Raw genomic sequence first — 20,631 nt, 5'->3', positions numbered from 1 at the left:
GCTGAGCTGGGTGGAAAGGCTCTGATTAAGGCTACAGGTTGGCTGGGCATGGTTTCAGGCTGTGGGCTGGGTTCAGGCCTGTTTCACATATATTTGTTCTGGCATCCAGGCAGAAAGTGCAGTGTTTCTTTGGGACATATTCTTCTCATAAGAGAAGGGCACAAGAGAGCATAGGAATGCTTGATGCCTCTGGAGACTCAGTGAAAAATGCCACATGGTCACTTTTACTCACATTCCATTTATTGAAGCAAGTCACATGACCAAGCTCAACATCAATAGTGTAGGGAAAATATTCTGCCTACTCTGTTGGGAGATGCTGACAGCTTAAATAGCAAAGGTGTAGATATACAATTCTAATACAGGGAGTATATGAATAATTGAGAACGATAATTCAACCTACACCCAATGAGTTAAGGGGAGAGTAGTATATTTTGGTTGAAATATAGAAATCTCTGCCATACTGTTTTCATTTCTTGGTAGTCATAGAATTTGTATAGTACACTGGAAGGAATTTGAGGCCATCTATGTGGGACTTCGTGGAAAAATTCAGTATACACTTATAACAAGATAGATAAAATATAAAAATATTGGGGAAGATAGTAAATATTAAATGAATATTAAACTTCTAAATAAAATATTTTCAATTTTTAATGAGAAACATGGGTATCCTTATGTGAACCTAATTATTGAGGTATAATTTATGCATGAAAATATATCTTTTTAAAGTATGTAATATATAACTGCTTATAGATAAAAAATTTTATACTTGAAAAGGCTAGTTTCAAATCTTGTGGAAATTTCTTGTGATAATGGTGATAGATTTTAAATAATAGATTGGGCCATGTGAAACAGCCAGGATTAGGTTATTCTTGGCCTTCAAAAAGTGCCAATTTCATGTGGTTAAACCTAATATAACCAAACTTTGTCTAACAGAGATTTAAGAATGTAGTTAAAGCTTTTTGTCTCAGCATATATTGATGTCAGTTAATATAATTAACTTAATAATTCATTCATAACACTAGCCAAGTGTCATATGTGAACCATTTTAACTTCATCAAAGTTGGCATTCTGCTTTGAATCCATAACACTTGTTAACACACACAATACACACATATTTTACACATTTTTAAATTTAATAATTTTGCAGCTTTAATTTCATTTCAGGAAAATTAAAATGTTAGTAAGTTACTTAAGTTAGGAATATCTTTCAACAAATCTGCAAGGTGAGATTCATTTATGAAAAATTGTAATTTCAACTCATACATTCTTGACAACTCTTGCTTTGAATGCCAACACTGGTATAAAAAACAGAGTGGTACTCTGATCCTGTGCTTCACTGAAAGCTGAAACCAGATGGACTCTTAAAAGCTTGTGTTTTGTTAGATTTCCCCATTTTGGTTTCATCATTCAATGTGCAATTCAGAGCTATAGACAAACATTTACATATGCGAGCTTCTCTCTGAATAAAACAACATGTGTTACTTGAAACTCAAGATTTCAGACAAAATTCATGCCTTATAAGGCCTTTACATCTTTCTGACACTGCAGCAAAATCATGAGTGCACAACACTTGCAATGTTTCCATCATATTTCATGTTAAAGGAGTCTTCATTTATTACCTCAAATAGTTCATCGGCAGTAATTGATTTGGCACTTTGCTTATGGAACAAATAGTGATCCTCCAAGCGTTTCTTTCTGAGCCTTATAATTAGCACTAGTAGCTGACACAGTTATTGATATCTGTAGTTACATCAATCAATTGATAAGCTTCTGAATTAGCATGATTTCTCTATTATATGAAATGTCACCTGTGTGTCTGCTAATAGTATCATCTGATGGGGGACTCTTTTCTTTTCCCTTTACTTTTGGTGGTCCCAGTTAGGTTTTGGACAATTCCTATGCAGGCAGATAACAATTTTGCTTTTATGTGAGGCATTTTAGGTTTAACTACTAATTATATGACTTTGGTTTCAGCATTCTGATATTGTTATCAATCTCATAAAATAATTTTATTTCTTATTTTGAGTGTTCAGATTCTTAGAAAGGATTACATCTATAATATATATAAATATAAATATTTAATTATAAAACACTCAGTGAAACTAGACGTCTCTGTGGCTTCAGAAAATCTTTAGATCAACTTATTTCTAGGTCATATTCATTCTTTAAAATATTTTAAAACAAATTATGGTGGGGGGATTCTTGGAAGATGGTAGAGTAGGAAGTACCAGGAATCTGTCTATACACCTAGGCAATAATTAAATTGGTAGAATCTGTCTAATGTAACTATTTGGGAACTTAGAAATCTATTGGAGGCTTACAACTTTCAGAGGAAGCTTGGACAGTAAATTATAAATTGTGGTTAATTTTAATCAATTACAGCTCTTAGCATAGTAACAGCTACCCTTCCCCATCCTCTAGCTCCATGGCAGAAGACCTGAACAGAAATTATCCCTGAAAAAACATGATGGCAGATCTCCTAGGCAAGTGTTTAAAACAACTCTCTTAAAGATGCCCCCAAACTAATGCAAGATATGGAGAAAGTAAAGAAAACCATGCATGAACAAAATAAAAATATCAATTAAAAAAAAACACCAAAAAGTCATTCTGGACCTGAAAAGTACAATAAATGAAATGAAAAAGTCACTAGAGAGATTCAAAAGCAGACTTGAGCAGGCAGAAGAAACAATCAGTAAACTTGAAGATAGGACAAGAGAAATTTTCTAGACTGAGAAAGAGAAAGAAAAAGATTGAAGAAAAGCAAACAGAGCCTAAGGGACCTGTGGGATACCATCAAGCAGACCAACATAAGCATTATGGGAGTCCCCAGAAGGAGAGAGGAAGGGGCAGAGAGAATATTTGAAGAAACAATGGTGAAAAATCCCCAAATTTGATGAAAGACATGAATACAAACGTCTAAGAAGTTTAAGTAAGATGAACTCAAATAAATCCATACATTAAAACAAAGTAGTCTAAGGTCTAGTATCATTGTGACTTTAGGTTGTAACTACCAAGTTAAGTTTCTACATAATTCAAGAGACTAATGCATTGAAAAGAATTATTTGTTTATGGTTTGGGGTACACAGTACACAAAGATATACTGTGACATCAATAACTAAAAGGGGTGGGGACAGAGCTGTGAAGGAGCCGAGTATTTGTATACTGTTGAAATCAAACTGGTATACATTCAAATTGGAGTTTTGTAGCTCTAGAGTGTTAAATATAATCCCCATGGTAACAACAAGGAAATAGCTATAGAATATACATAAAAGGAAATGATAAAGAATTTTAAAAATTCACAAAATTGTGAAAATTAAAGAACACAGTCTTAACTAGAGGAGCAAAGAAAAAGTAACAAGGGAAATTAGAAAATACTTAGAAATGAATGAAAATGAAAACACAACATATCAAAATATATGTGATACACTGAAAGCAGTGATAAGGGGGATATTTACAGTTATAAATGCTTATAGTAAAAAATGACAAAGAACCCACATCAGCAAACTAATTTTATAGCTTAAAGGACAAGAAAAAGAAGAGGAAGCTAAGCCCAAAGTTAGAACAAGGAGGAAAATAATAAAGGTTAGCACAGAGATAATTGAAATAAAAACAAAGAGAAAATCAATGAAACTCAAAGTTGATTCTTTGCAAAGATCAACAAAATTGACAAAACTTTAGTTGTAAGGAAAAACAGAAGACTCAAACTATGAAAATCAGAAATGAAAGTAATTACTGATTGTAAAAATAAGGATTAAAAGAAAGTACTAGGGACAATTGTATGCCAAAAATTGGATAATCTGTATAAAATGGAAAAGTTTCTAGAAATTAAAAATCTACCAAGGCTAGATCACAAAAAAATTAGAAACTCTGAATAGACTATCTGAATAGTAAGGAGATTGAATCAGTTATCAAAATCTCTGAAGAGAAAGCCTGAGTCTGATGGCTTCTCTGGTTAATTCTACCAAACATTTAAAGAGCTACAGCTGGTCTTTCTCAAACTTTTCCAAAAGTTGAAGAGGAAGGAACATTTCCCAAGTCATTCTGTGAGGCCAGCATTATCTTGATACTCAACCCACAGTCACTACTTGAAAACTACAAACCAATATACCTTATGAATATTGGCAAAAGTCTTCAACAAAACATTAATAAATGTTTTTATTAAACATTTTTTTAAACATGTTTTTATTTAAACTCAGAAGCATATTAAAAGGATTATATACCATGACCAAGTGGTATTTATTCCTGGAATGCAAGGTTGATTCAATATGAAAAGTGATAAATGTGGTACACCAAATTAACAAAAGAAAAACCCATATGATCATCTCAATGGACACAGAGAATTTGACAAAGTTCAGCTTTTTCAAAGTTCATGATAAAGACACTCAACAAACTAGGAATAGAAGGACATTACCTCAACATAATAAAAGCCATATATGAAAACCCCCAGTAAAAATCATACTCAATGGTGAAAGACTAAAAGCTTTTCCTCTAAGATCACAAGAAAGGCTAGGATGCCGTCTTGCCATTTCTATTCAACATTGTACTAGAAGTCCTAGACAGGGCAGTTAGGCAAGAAAAAGAAGTAAATGCACCTAAATTAGAAAGGAAGAAGCAAATTTACCTCTGTAGATAATATGAGCTTATGAGTTCAGTTCAGTTCAGTTGCTCAGTCGTGTCCGACTCTTTGCGACCTCATGAATCGCAGCACGCCAGGCCTCCTTATCCATCACCATCTCCCGGAGTTCACTCAGACTCACATCCATCGAGTCCATGATGCCATCCAGCCATCTCATCCTCTGTCGTTCCCTTCTCCTCCTGCCCCCAATCCCTCCCAGCATCAGAGTCTTTTCCAATGAGTCAGCTCTTTGCATGAGGTGGCCAAAGTACTGGAGCTTCAGCTTTAGCATCATTCCTTCCAAAGAAATCCCAGGGCTGATCTCCTTCAGAATGGACTGGTTGGATCTCCTTGCAGTCCAAGGGACTCTCAAGAGTCTTCTCCAATACCACAGTTCAAAAGCATTAATTCTTCGGTGCTCAGCCTTCTTCACAGTCCAACTCTCACATCCATACATGACTACTGGAAAAACCATAGCCTTGACTAGACAGACCTTAGTTGGCAAAGTAATGTCTCTGCTTTTGAATATACTATCTAGGTTGGTCATAACTTTTCTTCCAAGGAGTAAGCGTCTTTTAATTTCATGGCTGCAGTCACCATCTGCAGTGATTTTGGAGCCCCCCAAAATAAAGTCTGACACTGTTTCCACTGTTTCCCCATGTATTTCCCATGAAGTGATGGGACCAGATGCCATGATCTTCGTTTTCTGAATGTTGAGCTTTAAGCCAACTTTTTCACTCTCCTCTGTCACTTTCATCAAGAGGCTCTTTAGTTCCTCTTCACTTTCTGCCATAAGGGTAGTGTCATCTGCATATCTGAGGTTATTGATATTTCTCCCGGCAATCTTGATTCCAGCTTGTGTTTCTTCCAGTCCAGTGTTTCTCATGATGTACTCTGTATATAGTTAAATAAGCGGGGTCATAATATACAGCCTTGACGTACTCCTTTTCCTATTTGGAACCAGTCTGTTGTTCCATGTTCAGTTCTAAGTGTTGCTTCCTGACCTGCATACAGATTTCTCAAGAGGCAGGTTAGGTGGTCCGGTATTCCCATCTCTTTCAGAATTTTCCACAGTTGATTGTGATCCACACAGTCAAAGGCTTTGGCATAGTCAATAAAGCAGAAATAGATATTTTTCTGGAACTCTCTTGGTTTTTCGATGATCCAGCGGATGTTGGGAATTTGATCTCTGGTTCCTCTGCCTTTTCTAAAACCAGCTTGAGTAGAAAACCCTAAAGATTTTTATAAAATCCTGTCATAAGTAATAAGTGAATTCAGTAAAGTAGCAGAATACAAGGTTAACATGCAAAACTTAGTTACATTTCTATACACAACGAACGGTATGAAATGGAAATTATAAAAATTCAATTTACAATAGCACCAAAAAGAAAATGCTTAGGAATTAACTAGGTGGCTCTAGTGGTAAAGAACCTGCCTGCAAATGCAGGAGGCATAAGAGACCTGGGTTCAATCCCTGGGTTGGGAAGATCCGCTGGAGAAGAGAATGGCAACTCACTCCAATATCTTGCGTGGAGAATCCCATGGACAGAGGAACCTGGCGGGCTACAGTTCATAGTGTTGCAAAGAGTTGGACATGACTGAAGCAGTTTAGCACGCAAGAAGGCAAAAGACTTGTACAGTGAAAACTACAAGACATGTTAAGATAAACATGTTTTAATTTTATTTTCCTGTGTTTATATACTAGAATATTTACTATTCTTAAGAGAGTATAATGTCACCCAAAGTGACCTACAGATTCAGTGCAATTCCTGTCTGAATCCTAATGATGATTTTGGTAGAAATAGAAAAACCCATCCTAAAATCCATGTAGACACTCAAGGGACCCTGAATAACCAAAGCAAACTTGAAAAAGAACAACAAAATTGGAGAATCAACACTTGCTGACTTCAAAGCTTGCTATAAGACCACAGTAATCAAAACAGCATATTACTGGCATAATAGATATAAAGACCAACAGAATAGCATAGAGAGCCTAGAAATAAACTCGCATTTGTGGTCAAATGATTTCTGACAAGGATGCCAAGACCATAGTGGGGAAAATTACAGTCTTTTCAACACATGATGCTGGGAAAAGTGGATATGCATATAGACCAGAATTAAGTTGGACAATTAGCTAACACTGTATACAAAAATGAACTCAAAAGGAATCAAGGGCCTCAATGTATGATATAAAACAATAAAACCAGTAGAAGAAAACATCGGATGAAAACTTCATGGCATTGAATTTGGCAATTATTTGTTAGATTTATCAAAATTACAGGTAACAGTAAAAAATAAAAAAATTGAACTTCATAAAGATTAAAAAAACTGTACAACAGAATAAAAAGGCACCCCACAGAATGGATGAAGATATTTGCAAATCATATATCTGAAAGGAGATGAATATCCAGAATATAAGAATATATCAGTTCAGTCAGTTAAGTCTCTCAGTCATGTCCAACTCTGCGACCCCATGGACTGCAGCACGCCAGGCCTCCCTGTCCATCACCAACTCCCAGAGTTTACTCAAACTCATGTCCATTGAGTCGGTGATGCCATCCAATTATATCATCCTCTGTCGTCCCCTTCTCCTCCCACCTTCAATTGTTCCTAGCATCAGGGTCTTTACAAATGAGTCAGTTCACATCAGGTGGCCAAAGTATTGGAGTTTCAGCTTCAGCATCAGTCCTTCCGATGAATATTCAGGACTGATTTCCTTTAGGATGGACTGGTTGGATCTCCTTGCAGTCCAAGGGACTCTCAAGAGTCTTCTCCAATACCACAGTTCAAAAGCATCAGTTCTTCGGCTCTCAGCTTTCTTTATAGTCCAACTCACATCCATACATGACCACTGGAAAAACCATAGCCTTGACTAGATGGACTTTCGTTGGCAAAGTAATGTCTCTGCTTTTTAATATACTGTCTAGGTGGTTCATAGCTTTTCTTCCAAGGAGCAAGCGTCTTTTAATTTCATGGCGGCAGTCACCATCTGCAGTGATTTTGGAGCCCCCTCCAAAAAAAAAATACAGAGAGAGAAATACTACAGAATACAAAACAACCCAAAAATGGCCATAAGACTTGATAGACATTTATCCAAAGACACATAAGTGACCAATAAGCACATGAAAAGATGTTCAGCATCACTAATCATTTAGGTAAATATAAATCAAAACAACAATGTTTACACCCATTTGGGTAACTACTATCAAAAAAACAGAAAACAGCAAGTATTGGAAAGAATGTGGTGAAATTGGAATACTTGTGCATTGTGGGTGGGAATATAAAATGGTACAGCCATTGTGGAAAAGAATATAGTGGTTCCTCAAAAAATTAAAATTAAAACTACCATGTGATTAAGCAATTTTGGATATATACCCAGAAGAATTGAAAGCATCTCAAAGAGATATTTATATACCTATGTTCATAGCAATACTATTCATTGTAGCTAAAACATGGAAGCAATTCAAGTGTCTATCAGTGGGTGAATGTATAAGCAAAATGTGGTATACATATAATTTAATGATATTCAGCCTTAAACACAAATTAAATTCTGTAATACGCTACAACGTGGATGAACCTTAAGGACAATATTCTGAGTGAAATAAGCCAGTCACAAAAGCTAAACACTGTATCATTCCACTTATGAAGTACATTGAGTTGTCTAAGTCACAGAGTGGTGAGTGCTAGGAGCTGGGGGAAGGGTAGGATGAATAGGGAGTATTGTTTAATTGCAGAAAGTTCCCGGAAGAAAAGCGTTCTGGAGATGGATAGTGGTGGTATTCGGTCACCATTATGAAATGCTACTGAACTGTACCCTTTAAATGGTTATGATCGTGGATTTTATGTTATCTGTGAGTGAAGTCGCTCAGTCGTGTCCAACTCTTTGCGACCCCATCGACTGTAGCCTACCAGGCTCCTCTGTCCATGGGATTTTCCAGGCAATAGTACTGGAGTGGATTGCCATTTCCTTCTCCAGGGGATCTTCCCGACCCAGGGATCAAACCCAGGTCTCTGGCATTGTAGACAGACGGTTTACCCTCTGAGCCACCAGGGAAGCCTGTATTTTACCACGATAAGAAATTTAATAACATCAAAAATTCAAAGAAATGAGCGTGCAAAAAATAAAATGAAAAATTGAAACTTCAATTTTCACTTAAATAGCAAAAATTCTGACGGGCACAATATGTAAATATTACTGCCTTCATATAGCATAAACTATATTGAAAAATCAATCTCCTGAAGTTGCAAAGATACATTTAATGAGTAGAATTCATTAAATTATGTTTCTTCTTCTGTTTTTTTTTAATTATTTATTTTAATTGGAGGCTAATTACTTTTCAAGATTGTGGTGTTTTTTTTTTTTTTTTGCCATACATCAACATGAATCAGCCATGGGTGTACACTTCTTCTGTTTTTAGAAATACAAAGAAATTCCAGCAATACCTGAATTTGGCTAGTGCAAATTTCCAAAGCAAATAAAAAATGAAAAGCAAGAAGCAACAGTGGAAAGAAATAATGAAAATAAATAATTTAATATCAAATATTATTAACAATGAAAAACCAAAAGTATTATATTAATGGAAAAATTACAAAAATTAATTTAACAATAACACTAAATATTTTATATTCATCTGAAAGGCAAAGCATCTTACTGATCAAAACCAAATTAGTTAAATTAACCATCAGATGAATATGATGATATGACAGGCAATCCAAGGCACAGGCAGGTGCTATGTAGTGATGCCACTGCTGGGTGATCTCCTGTGATGTCAATAATGCATGGAATTATATGTCCTCAATTACAATTTACTAAATGCAAGAATTTAATAGAAGGAGCCATATAAATGGTGTTCAAAATATTTTCAGTGGCAAGTTTTTGTTGTTGTGGGCTTAAACAATGGAAATTAGTTTCCTCACAGTTCTGGAGGCTGGGAAATCCAAAATTAGGTGGTGGCCAGTTGGTTTCCTGGTGAAAGCTCACTTCCTCTTGCAGATGGCTGCCTTTTCTCTGTGTCCTCACATGGTGAAAATTGATCTATTTTTAAGTACTCTTAATTTTTTTAAGAGCACTTTTGTGTTTATAGAAAAACTGTGCAGTAAGTACAAACAGTTCCTACATATCCTACCTCCTCCCTCCCACCCCTGCTTTCCCCTATTATTGTCATCTTGGCCTTTCCCAGAATGTCACACAGTTGGAATCATACAGTATGTAGCCTTTTCAGACTGGCTTCTTTCACTTAGCAGTATGTCCTGGGTTGGCCAATAAGTTTGCTCGGGTTTCTCCATAACATCTTATGGAAAACCCAAAGGAACTTTGTGGCCAATCAAAAATTTGGGGTTCCTTCATGTCTTTTTGTGGCTTGATTGCTCAATTTTGAAAATTTACTTTTATTGCTGAATAGTATTCCATTGTCTGAATGTACTACAACTTAATCTATTCACCTATTGAAGGACATCTTGGATGTTTCCAATTTTTGGCAATTGTCAACAAAAAAAAGCTGCTGTAAACACATGTGTGCAGGTTTTTTTGTGGACATAGTTTTCTTCTCATTTGGGTTAGTACCTAGGAGTACAACTGCTGGATTGTAGGGTAAGCCTGTGTTTAGCTTTGTAAACTACCTGTATTCCAAAGTGGTTGCACCATTTTACATTCCCACCAGCAATGAATGGGAGTTCTTCCTGCTCCATATTCTTGTCAGCATTTGGTATTGTCAGTGTTGTAAATTTTAGCTATCTAATAGATGTGTGCTGCTGCTGCTGCTGAGTCACCTCAGTCGTGTCCGACTTTGTTGGACCCCATAGACTGCAGCCCACCAGGCTCCCCCATCCCTGGGATTCTCCAGGCAAGAACACTGGAGTGGGTTGCCATTTCCTTCTCCAATGCATGCAAGTGAAAAGTGAAAGTGAAGTCGCTCAGTCGTGTCTGACTCTTAGCGACCCCATGGACTGCAGCCCACCAGGCTCCTCCATCCATGGGATTTTCCAGGCAAGAATACTGGAGTGGGGTGCCATTGCCTTCTCTGAATAGATGTGTAGTAGTATCTTAATATAGTTAATTTTTCAATTGTCATATGAAGTTTGATGTTGAGAATCTTTTCATATGTTTATTTGCCTTCTTTGGTGAAGTGTCTGTAAAGATCTTCTGCCTATTTTAAAACTGGACTATTTATTATTTTGAATTGTAAGAGTTGTATATTTTAGATATGTATCCTTTGTCTGATATGTGTTGTGCAAATATTTTCTTTCAGTTTGTAGTTTGTCTTCTCATTCTCTTAACAGTGTCTTTTGCAGAACAAAAGTTTTAAATTTTAATCAAGTCCAACTTATGCTTTTGTTGTTGTATCTAAAAGTCATCACTGAACTCAAAATTACCTTGATATTTTTCCTATATTATCTTCTAGAAGTTTTATAGTTTTGTATTTTACATTTGGCCTTCTGACCCATTTGAGTTAATTTTTATGACTAGTATCTAGATTATTATTATTATTTTTTTGCATATGGATATCAGGTTGTTCCAGCACACAGAAAGGGTAGTGAAAAAGAAAAAATCCGATGACTATTATTTTTCCACTGGATTGACTTTGCTTTTTCATAAGAGATCAGTTTATTCTATTTGTGTGGGTCTATTTCTGGGCTCTCTACTCCATTCCATTAATTTCTTTGTCTATTCTTTCACCAGTACCATGTTGTCCTGATCATTATAGCTTTACACTGTTTTAAAGTCAGGTAGTATTAGTCTTCCAACTTTGTTTTTCTTCAGTATTGTGTTGGCTATTTTGGGTCTTTGGCTTTGCCATATAAAATTTAGCAAAAGTTTGTCAGTATCTACAAAATAACTGCTGGAATTTGTTTTGAATTGCATTGAATCTATCAACAAGGATGAGAAGACCTGACATCTTAACAATGTTGAGTCTTCCCACTCGCAGACATGGAGTATCTTTCCAATTATTTAGTTCTTTGATTTTTCAGTAGTGTTTTTATATAGAATGTGTATATATTTTGTTAGACTTATACCTAAACCTTTATTTTTCAATCATCAATCATGAAAATACTTTAAAATAATTTTTTAAACTCAATGCACAATATTTACAACTATCAGTTTTTAAGTATTTTTTAATTCTCAGATTTATTTATTTTTTAACTTTACAATATTGTATTGGTTTTGCCATACATTGACATGAAATTAGGGGACAATTGCTTTACAGTATTGTGTTGGTTTCTGCCATACATCAACATGGATCAGCCATAGGTATACATATGTCCCCTTCCTCTTAAACCTCCCTCCCACCTCCCACCCCATCCTACCCCTTTAGGTTGTCACACAGCACCAATTTGAGCTCCCTGAGGCATATAGCAAATTCCCACTGGCTATCTCTTTTACGTATGGCCTCTCAATTTGTCCTACCCACTCCTTCCCCTACTGTGTCCACAAGTCTGTTCTCTATGTCTGTGTCTCTATTGCTGCTCTGCAAATAGGTTCATCAGTACAATCCTTCTAGATTCCATATATATATGTGTGTGTTAATATACAATATTTGTTTTTCTCTTTCTGACTTACATCACTTTGTATAATAGGCTCTAGGTTCATCTACCTCATTAGGACTGACTCAAATGCATTACTTTTTATAGCTGAGTAATATTCCATTATATATATATATGTACCACAACTTCCTTATCTATTCATCTGTTGATGGACATGTAGGTTGCATCCATGTCCTAGCTACTGTAAATAGTGCTGCGATGAACATTGGGGTACATGTGTCTTTTTCAATTATGGTATCCTCAGGGTACATGGCCAGTAGTGGGACTGTTGGCTCATATAATAGTTTTATTCCTAGTTTTTAAAGGAATCGCCATATTCTCTGGAGTGGCTGTATCCATTTACATTCCCACCAATAGTGTGAGAGGATTCTCTTTTCTCCACAACTATCAATCACTCTTTTGTGGCTAGGCCACCTATTTTCCAGTGGCTCGGCCACCTATTTTCCGTGGCTCATCAAAGGGCTATGATGCATGGGCTGGGATTTTTTTTTTTTTTGTTTGGAAGTCCGTTAAGAGTTTAAGGTTTGCATTAAAAATTTTTTATCTATTTATTATGGGCTGTGATGGGTCTCCACTGCTGCCTGAGGGCTTTCTCTAGTTGTGGCCAGCAGGGGCTACTCTTCGTTATGGTGCATGCGCTTCCCATTGTCATGGCTTCTCTTGTTGCTGAGCATGGGTTCTAGGGCATGCAGGTTTCAGCAGTTGCAGCACGTGGGCTCAGCAGTTTTGGCTTGTGGGCTCTAGAGTACAGGCTCAGCAGTTGTGGCACATGGGTCTTAGTTGCAGCATGTGGGATCTCCTCAGATCAGGGATCAAACCTGTGTCCCCCCTGCATTGGCAGGCAAATTCTTAACCACTGAACTGTGAGGAAATCCTGGGAAGTTTTTGATAAGGAACTGCAGCTACTACCACTGAGCATGAGGTTTTATAATCCCTTCCATTGCCACTTCTTTATTAAGAATTGGACCTTGGCAGTTCTTCTATGCTGCGTCCAATTTCTTACTCCTCAGGTTGATTTATCTTTCCTTCACTCAAATGTCTCTGCTTGTTTGTAGGGATGGGTGCAGACTTGGAAATTTTTGTAGGAGAGTTTAGTGTGTTTTTTATTGGTTAGACCTAGAAATTTGTCTGTTTTACAGATCAAGGACTTTAGTTGGATGTCTAGTGATCAGCAAATTCCTGCGGGTCATATTACTCTGAAGCGATTTGGGTCCCCCTACTCATGAGTGTCCCCATGCCCTCCCAGGCACTGAAAGTTAAGTATCACTATTTGTCCTCTGGTAATCCAGGTTCCCATTATCTCCATTTAAATCAGGGAGCTCCTTTCAACTGCAGGGTTTTTCACAGCACCTCTGGTCACAGAGAAGAGCCACTGTGGTACTTTTCAAAGATGGTGTTGCTTCCTTCACCAACAATTCTCCAGAAGCCGTGGTGGAGGCCCCCCTCAGGTTCATCATTACGAGAGATGAGCTGTCTATATATGAACATTTACTTCAGTATTTCCTTCTCCTAGATTCTTTGGACTTTTTCCGTTACAAATATCAGGGAATTTCCTTCTCATTTTTATTTAGCTGAGACCAGAAGTCAATCAATTTATATAAAAGGTACATTGAAACCAGAGTCACTGGGACCTACACTCAAATCAACAGATTTAGGTTTATTTATATACATACTTTGCAGTTTAAATTAGCAAGACCTTGCAATTCTTTCTCTCCTTGGGGTTGACTTTGTAATTGGCTTTCTGTGGGTGTCTGGATCTGACTCCAGTATAAAGAGTGAGAGTAGTCAGAGTTGGTGGGTGAAGTGTGGCAAGGAGATTGACTGCCCTTTCCCAAGGTAACTGCCTCGGGTGAGATCAGAATAGGGTCTTCAACCAAGGCAGGAACAACCTAATTAATACAAGGGAAGAGGCTTTGGTTCTGCTATCAAGAGGGGCTTGGGGACTTGATTTCCTAGGAATTATCCAAATGCTCCTTTATGGATTTATTTCTACACCCAGATTCCCACTCTTTCCTGATGGTGACTCTCTCTCCCACATGAAATCTGGTGAAGCTGGTAACTCAATTGACTTTATCATTTGGCAACTTGTAGAAAAGATTTTGAGTCTGCTTTTTAGTGATTCAACTGATAAAGAAGACTTTTAGCTCTGTCATTGAAAGAATACAGGTTGTGAAAAGGTTGTGAACTGAGAATTTAGGACTTTGAGTGTGTCATTGTTTTTCTTTAAGTGGTCCAGTATTAAGCTTATCCTTGAGTTCATTCTTTGAATACATCTTGTTCTTCGTGTTATTTTTTGACCATGGCCACTCAGTTTCTAAAAGCCTTCTCTTCAGTGATATTTCACTCCAGGTGACCATATACGGTAATATCCCCAGCTGTTTTCCATGTATTCCAGGGGCTTCCAAACTGTACATTAAAGTTGTTGAATCTCAGCCTTCCAAACCAGGCCAGATAGCCAATCTCAGATTATCCTCATTTCTTCAAAGACTGTTGCTTGCAATTCTGCTTTGGGTGACCTTGGTTCTGTCCTTTTTCCTCCTGTCTTTCTTCTGCTTCCTTTAAATTTGAGGAATTTCAATTTTGGGGGTATTGCGTTTTAGGGTATTGAGCATAACTCTTTCAGAGACAAAAGGTTGCTACAATAATGAGGGACAAGGATATAGCTTTAAAAGAGAAGTTTGGGTTCTCTGTCATGGTGACTTTTCCTTGATCTCTAGGCTATCTTAGAACTGCTCTTTCGGTTGGGAGAGACGATTCAACCCCAAGTGTACTTTTCATATGGGATTGGAACACTCAACACTTCCATCTCATATACACATGGAGCTTTACAGAGTATAGACTTGTCTCGCCTTGCTTCATCCAAGTTTCTCAGCCATCTGTGAGATGTGCTCACCTTTGAAGTTGAGAAAAGAAATACAGAGACTTTCCCAGGATTCCCAGGGTTGGCCAGTTGAATTCCCAGCTGGGCCAAGACTGCAATCCCAGACTCTCCACACTGACCTTCCCTTCAGGTCCTGCCTTAACATTCCTCAGCCCAGGAAAGACTACACATGGAGGTCCACATACTACTATCTAAATGGTAACAAGCAATAATCTCCTATCTTAAGTTTGGAGTTTCCAGAAGCAAAGGCTGAGACTGAATTTGGCCTGTTGGGTATTTATTTGTTGTTCAGTTGTTCAGTCGTGTCTGACTTATTGTGACCCCATGGACAGCAGCATGCCAGACTTATTAACTATCTCCCAGAGTTTACTCAGACTTATGTCCATTGATTCGATGATGCCATCCAAACATCTCATCCTCTGCGGTCCCCTTCTCCTTCTGCCCTCAATCTTTCCCAGCATCAGGGTCTTTTTCCAGTGAGTCAGCTCTTCACATCAGGGTATTTATACTGTCAACACAGGGAGGAAGCAGGAGGCATAGAAGGAGGAATCTGACTACAGTGCAGACCTCAGGCAAGCCTCAGCCAACCCCAAGGGGGTGTCTGAGAGTATATATGGTCCATCAGAGTGTATCCAGTTTAGGTGAAATGACTAGACTGTCCCTCCCCACCCAAAGACAGGGCATATCTTTGGATGGGGGCCTCTGAAGCAAGAGCTGACAGTTGGGCAATGAGCCATTCCTGTAACAAATACCCCTTAATAATGACCTACTGAGCTCAGAAAAGGGCAGCAGGGAGAGATTCTCCCTCTTTTCCCACTGCCGGATAGCTTGGTCTCCACGTCCAGTCTCAGTCCACCTGCCTCCACAGTTGCCCCTTGGATCTATGGGCACATCACACAGGGGCCTGAGCCACCCTAGGAAAGACAGAGGGGCAGGAGACTCTCATCCCCAGCATCCTGGAGGTGGAATCTCGGTCCCAAGTGCAGAGACTGGCCTAAAACTGGATGCATCACACCTCCATTCTTAGGCAATAGAATCCATTCCTGGGGAGCAGAAGGAAATCTCCAAGGGGAAAGGGCCAGGATAAAGACCTTCTCCTTGAGGTCTAAAGTACTGCTGTGTGCTATGCTGTGCTTAGTGGTATCCAACTCCTTGCCACCCCACGGACTGTAGCTGCCAGGAGCCTCTGATAGTGGAATTCTCCAGGCAGGAATACTGGAGTGGGTTAATATGCCCTCCTCCAGGGGATCATCCCAACCCAGGGGTCGAACCCAGGTCTCCACAGTGCAGGGGGATTACCATCTGAGCCACCAGGGAAGTCCGAGAATACTGGAGCGGGTAGCCTATCCCTTCTCCAGGGGATCTTCTCAACCCAGGAATCGAACCAGGGTCTCCTGCATTTCAGGCGGATTTCTTTATCAGCTGTGCCACCAGGGAAGCCCAAAGTGCTGCTACCAAAGATCTTAGCGAGGTATTGGGAGACATAAACGAGAAACTGATTAAGGAAGGTTCTGAGTTTCTTAGAGGAGACTGACTCTCAGTTAATATTAAACAAAGGCTTACAAAAATCCTCAAGAGTACCAGCGACCGTGTCTACTAGCCTTATTGCTGTTGTAGCCAGGCAAGGGCCTCATGCTACTCTCGGGGTTCCTGAGGTCCAATAATCCTCTCCCACGGTGGAATCCTCCCTGCGGGTGTAGGTCGGGATCGCCCTCCACGCCCCCTTGCCCGCCGCCAAGTCGCTGGGGCCAAGCAGAGCAGGGCGCTGTCGGGCGCGTGGGGGAGCCGGGGCAGGGACGAGCTCTCTCAGGAGCCAGAGCAATCGCGGCCAGAGAGGGAGGAGGCTGCCGGGCCCAGCCTGACGCAGAGGCGGCGGCGGCAGCGGAGCAGGCCACTGCCGGGGCGTCCCGGCCACCAGCGCCAGCCCGCTTTCCGCCTTCTGCCGCGGCTCCTCACGCGTGGGAGTGAGTGCTTCGCGCGCCCGCCTGGGGTCACGGGCTCTGGGCATCTTCGGCCAGAGAGCCCGAGCGGAGGGAGGTGCAGGAGCACTCGCAAGGGGCGGAGGCGGGGAAAGGAGCGGGCGAGGCGGAGGCGAGGGAGCGGAGGGAGGGGACCGTGGAGAGGGAGGGACCCGCCTGCCGCGCCCTGGCCGCTCGGCATGTGTGGCTGCAGGCGCCGGTTGTCGCTGCTGTCCGGGGGCTGAGCCGCGCCCGGGTGTCCAGGGCAGTGTGTGTGTGTCCGCGCGGGCGAGTGCCGCGCCGGCCCCGAGCCTCCCGCTCGCTTCCCCGGGCCGCGGTGCATGTTCGCCTCCTGCTACTGTGTGCCGAGAGGCAGGAGGACCATGAAAATGATCCACTTTCGGAGCTCCAGCATCAAATCGCTCAGCCAGGAGATGAAATGCACCATCCGGCTGCTGGACGACTCGGAGATCTCCTGCCACATCCAGGTGCCGGGGCGAGGGAGTGGACTACGCGCCGGGCAGGGGACTCGGGGGCCTCTACGGGTGGGCGTGCGCGTGGAGGCAAGGAACCCACCCGGGGGCCTACTAGAAAGCCAGATTTCTCTTCCTCCGGTCTGAGTCTAGGAGCCCTACTAAGGGATGGGGTGGGGAGGACTGTCCCCCGCAGGCACCGGGCGTGCGTTATCAATTGCTGGGGCCCCTTCCTCTGGCTTAGACACTGCGCTCACGTCTCGCTGCACCTAGGATAGTGGACACAGGGCAGCTGCCTCCTGGGGGGACTCTAACCCCTCTGTTTCCTAACCTGTCAGGAAATATGAGTTCTGAGAACCCAGAGGGGTACCTGCATGTTGCCCAGTCTTCCTTCTTCCACGTGGAGAAGGCATGCATCAGCATGGATCCACTCATTCTTTCTCTGGTGCCTGGGCTCCGAAGGTGCCTTCAGTCCCAGGGACCTGCTCCAGCTCCCCGCCTCCCCTCTACCGGTGGCCTTTACTTCTTAGCGTGGGGCATCGGGGAAGTTTCCTGGGAGTGAGAGAGGCCAGGCAGCCCCGTGCTCCAAGCCTTAAGGGATGGGGCACGCTGCTCGGACTGGAGCTACCTCGAAAGGAATCCTTTGAAATCTGAGTGTTTCAGGGAAAGGAAAAGGGCTGTGAGGCCAGCAGGGAAGGAATGCTGCAGGACCTGGGTCCCTGGAGAAATCGCCCTTTGGGATATTGGTGACATGTGCTGGCAACCAAGTTGGAGAAGGCCAGAGTTGTGTAGGCAAAGGCAGCTTTGATGGCAAATCCATCCTCCAGTACTTAAGTGCCTCTGGGCTTGCAGGAGATTTGTGAGATGCAATGGTGTGTGTGTGTGAGCGCACTCTCAGTGTTTGTGTATGTAGGCAGGTGTGTGCCCTCTCCCAAGATTCAGGACACACAACCTGGAAAGGTCATGTTAGGGTTAAGCACGATTAGCTTTTGACTTTTAAGTATCTTTACTTATTTATCTCTGGAATTTCCTCTTCTCACCTACTCAAGTCTTGAAGGTCTGAGACTGAGTGAGCTGTGTTTAAAACACTGGGCACCCATTCTGTTGAGAGATGAATGGGGGCAGCGTCTCCCAGTGGCAAGAATCTGCCTCTGGGCTGTGTTAACTAACAATGAATGAATGAATGGTCTCCTCTTCCCCCCATCCTTTTTTTTTCTTCTTTTCGTGGGAGCTTGTGACATGGGGACAGTGACTCCTAACTTCTAAGATGACAACGGGGTAAGTTTCACTGCAGGAATGTAGTGCCCCATGACCTCCCGTTAAAATGGGCCCCCACTGACTTTTCTGGAGAATCTTGGATTTCATTTTGAACAAAGGACTGCTATTAAACTTAATAATAAAAGGATTAATGGGATAGGCAGTTTTTCTGCTGCCACAGGGTTGCATGGAAACATTTGGCATGTACTGTCTTGTATTTCAGAGAAAGGAGTTTGCACATTTTACCTTAAGTCCTAAAGTGGGTGTACAGGAACTTTAACCTGTATTGAATATGTAGGTAATAAAGGGGTCAGCCACAGAGAGTGGGGCTGTTGACTTTTCCAGAGCTGTCTCCACCCTCTATCTGCCCTTTCCTGTCCCACTTGGAGTTGACACTACTGTTTTGTTTTGTTTTGTTTTTCTGTTTGTGGGAGGGAATCTTCCTTAGAATGGATAAATAATCCCCAGATGACATGTATGTGCTGTCTCATGATCTGGCAAAAAGTAGATTGTAGCCAATCTAATAACAGTTTGGAACATTAGAGTTTGTATGGCCCAATTGATGCCAAAGAGGTTAAAATGCTATGTTCCAAACTGTTGATTTTGGCATTGCTTGAGAAAATCAAATGTTTTATTTGGAAGCACATCTGCCCCCAAATGGTGATTATCATTTAATCAATTAAAATGAATCAAAAGGTGATTTTGGTGATTTTGGACTTTATACCTGCCTAGATGATTTCAAACCTGGGAATTGATAGTATACTTCTGAACATAAGGTCACAAAAACCTTTCTATTTGTTTAGGACAAAGACAAAATGATATTTTTTTTTTTTTAAAGAACCTTTAAAGTCAGTAGTGTATGCCCTGGGGAATCCATCTGTGTTTCGTTTCTTGTTTGCCTTTTTCCTCCAGTCTAGAGAATCACAAAGTTAAGAGAGTGTTTAGAGTGTTACACAAATTTTCCCTCTATAACTCATGCAAGGTGTGAGTTATGTTTTTTCTTTTTTTTCAAAACAATAGCTTTTAAATATTCTTTTCCAAAGTATATGATTTGTGTGGTTACTGACAAAGAAAACTTTCAGTGTAATGGCTCAGCAGCCTGATAGCCACTCGCTCTGTCTCTTCATAGGATCTAGGATGCTGTACAAACAATAAATGTGTTTATTGTTTATTTATTGTGTCATTTGCATGTGACTGTTTAGGTGGAGTGAAAGAGGAATTCCCACTGGATAGGGAGCAAAAGGAGAGTCTAGGGCACTAGACAGGGGCCTGGGGAAGGAAAGGAGTTGCTGAATGTTCCCTATTGTTGTTGTTCAGTCGCAAAGTCATGTCCAACCCGTTGCAACCCCATGGACTGCAGCATGCCGGGCTTCCCTGTCCTTTGCTGTCTCCTGGAGTTTGCTCAAACTCATGTCCGTAGACTCGGTGATGCCATCCAACCATCTCATCCCCTGTCACCCCCTTCTCCTGCCCTCAATCTTTCCCATCATCAGTCTTTTCCACTGAGTTGGTTCTACTGGTCTTTTCCAACGGAGCCAACTCTGCAAGTCTGGAGACTGTGGAAGGACATGGCTTAGTTCTCACTTCTTTGATTCAGTCGTGTTGTTCAAGCAGAGTAGAGTTCTAGTCATCTTCCCCATTCCATCCACGTTTTCAGATGCTGGCAGGGTGTTCACCACTCCTTCTAATGAGCTTGCCATTTTTAATACTGATTTTTATTGTGTAATACTTTTCATATTATTTATTCTTTATTAAGTCCTGGTAAACATGATTGTTATTATTTGAATTGACTGGAAAATTATAAAAATTTATATTTGAATAGAAACTCTGGCACTGTGTGTAGCACTTAGTACGTGCTTAATAATTATTTGTAGATGTAGATTGAATAATTTGTGTCTGGGCTGT

At 40.6% G+C, this 20,631-nt stretch overlaps 1 protein-coding gene across 1 annotated transcript in view; it reads left to right on the top strand.

Moving 5' to 3' along the window:
* The first annotated feature begins 17,309 nt into the window (after positions 1 to 17,309).
* FRMD3 (FERM domain containing 3) overlaps positions 17,310 to 20,631 on the top strand; it is a 345,648-nt gene continuing 342,326 nt past the window's right edge. The window contains exon 1 of the mRNA XM_052644654.1: positions 17,310 to 17,484. Coding sequence (XP_052500614.1) covers positions 17,338 to 17,484 — 147 coding nt within the window. The 5' untranslated portion in view covers positions 17,310 to 17,337. The remainder of the gene's footprint in view (positions 17,485 to 20,631) is intronic.

The sequence above is a fragment of the Budorcas taxicolor genome, chromosome 8, assembly GCF_023091745.1.
Source record: "Budorcas taxicolor isolate Tak-1 chromosome 8, Takin1.1, whole genome shotgun sequence".
NCBI lineage: Eukaryota > Metazoa > Chordata > Mammalia > Artiodactyla > Bovidae > Budorcas > Budorcas taxicolor.
The sequence above is the reverse complement of the archived record's forward strand: the minus strand, read 5'-3'. Positions and strand labels throughout refer to the sequence as shown.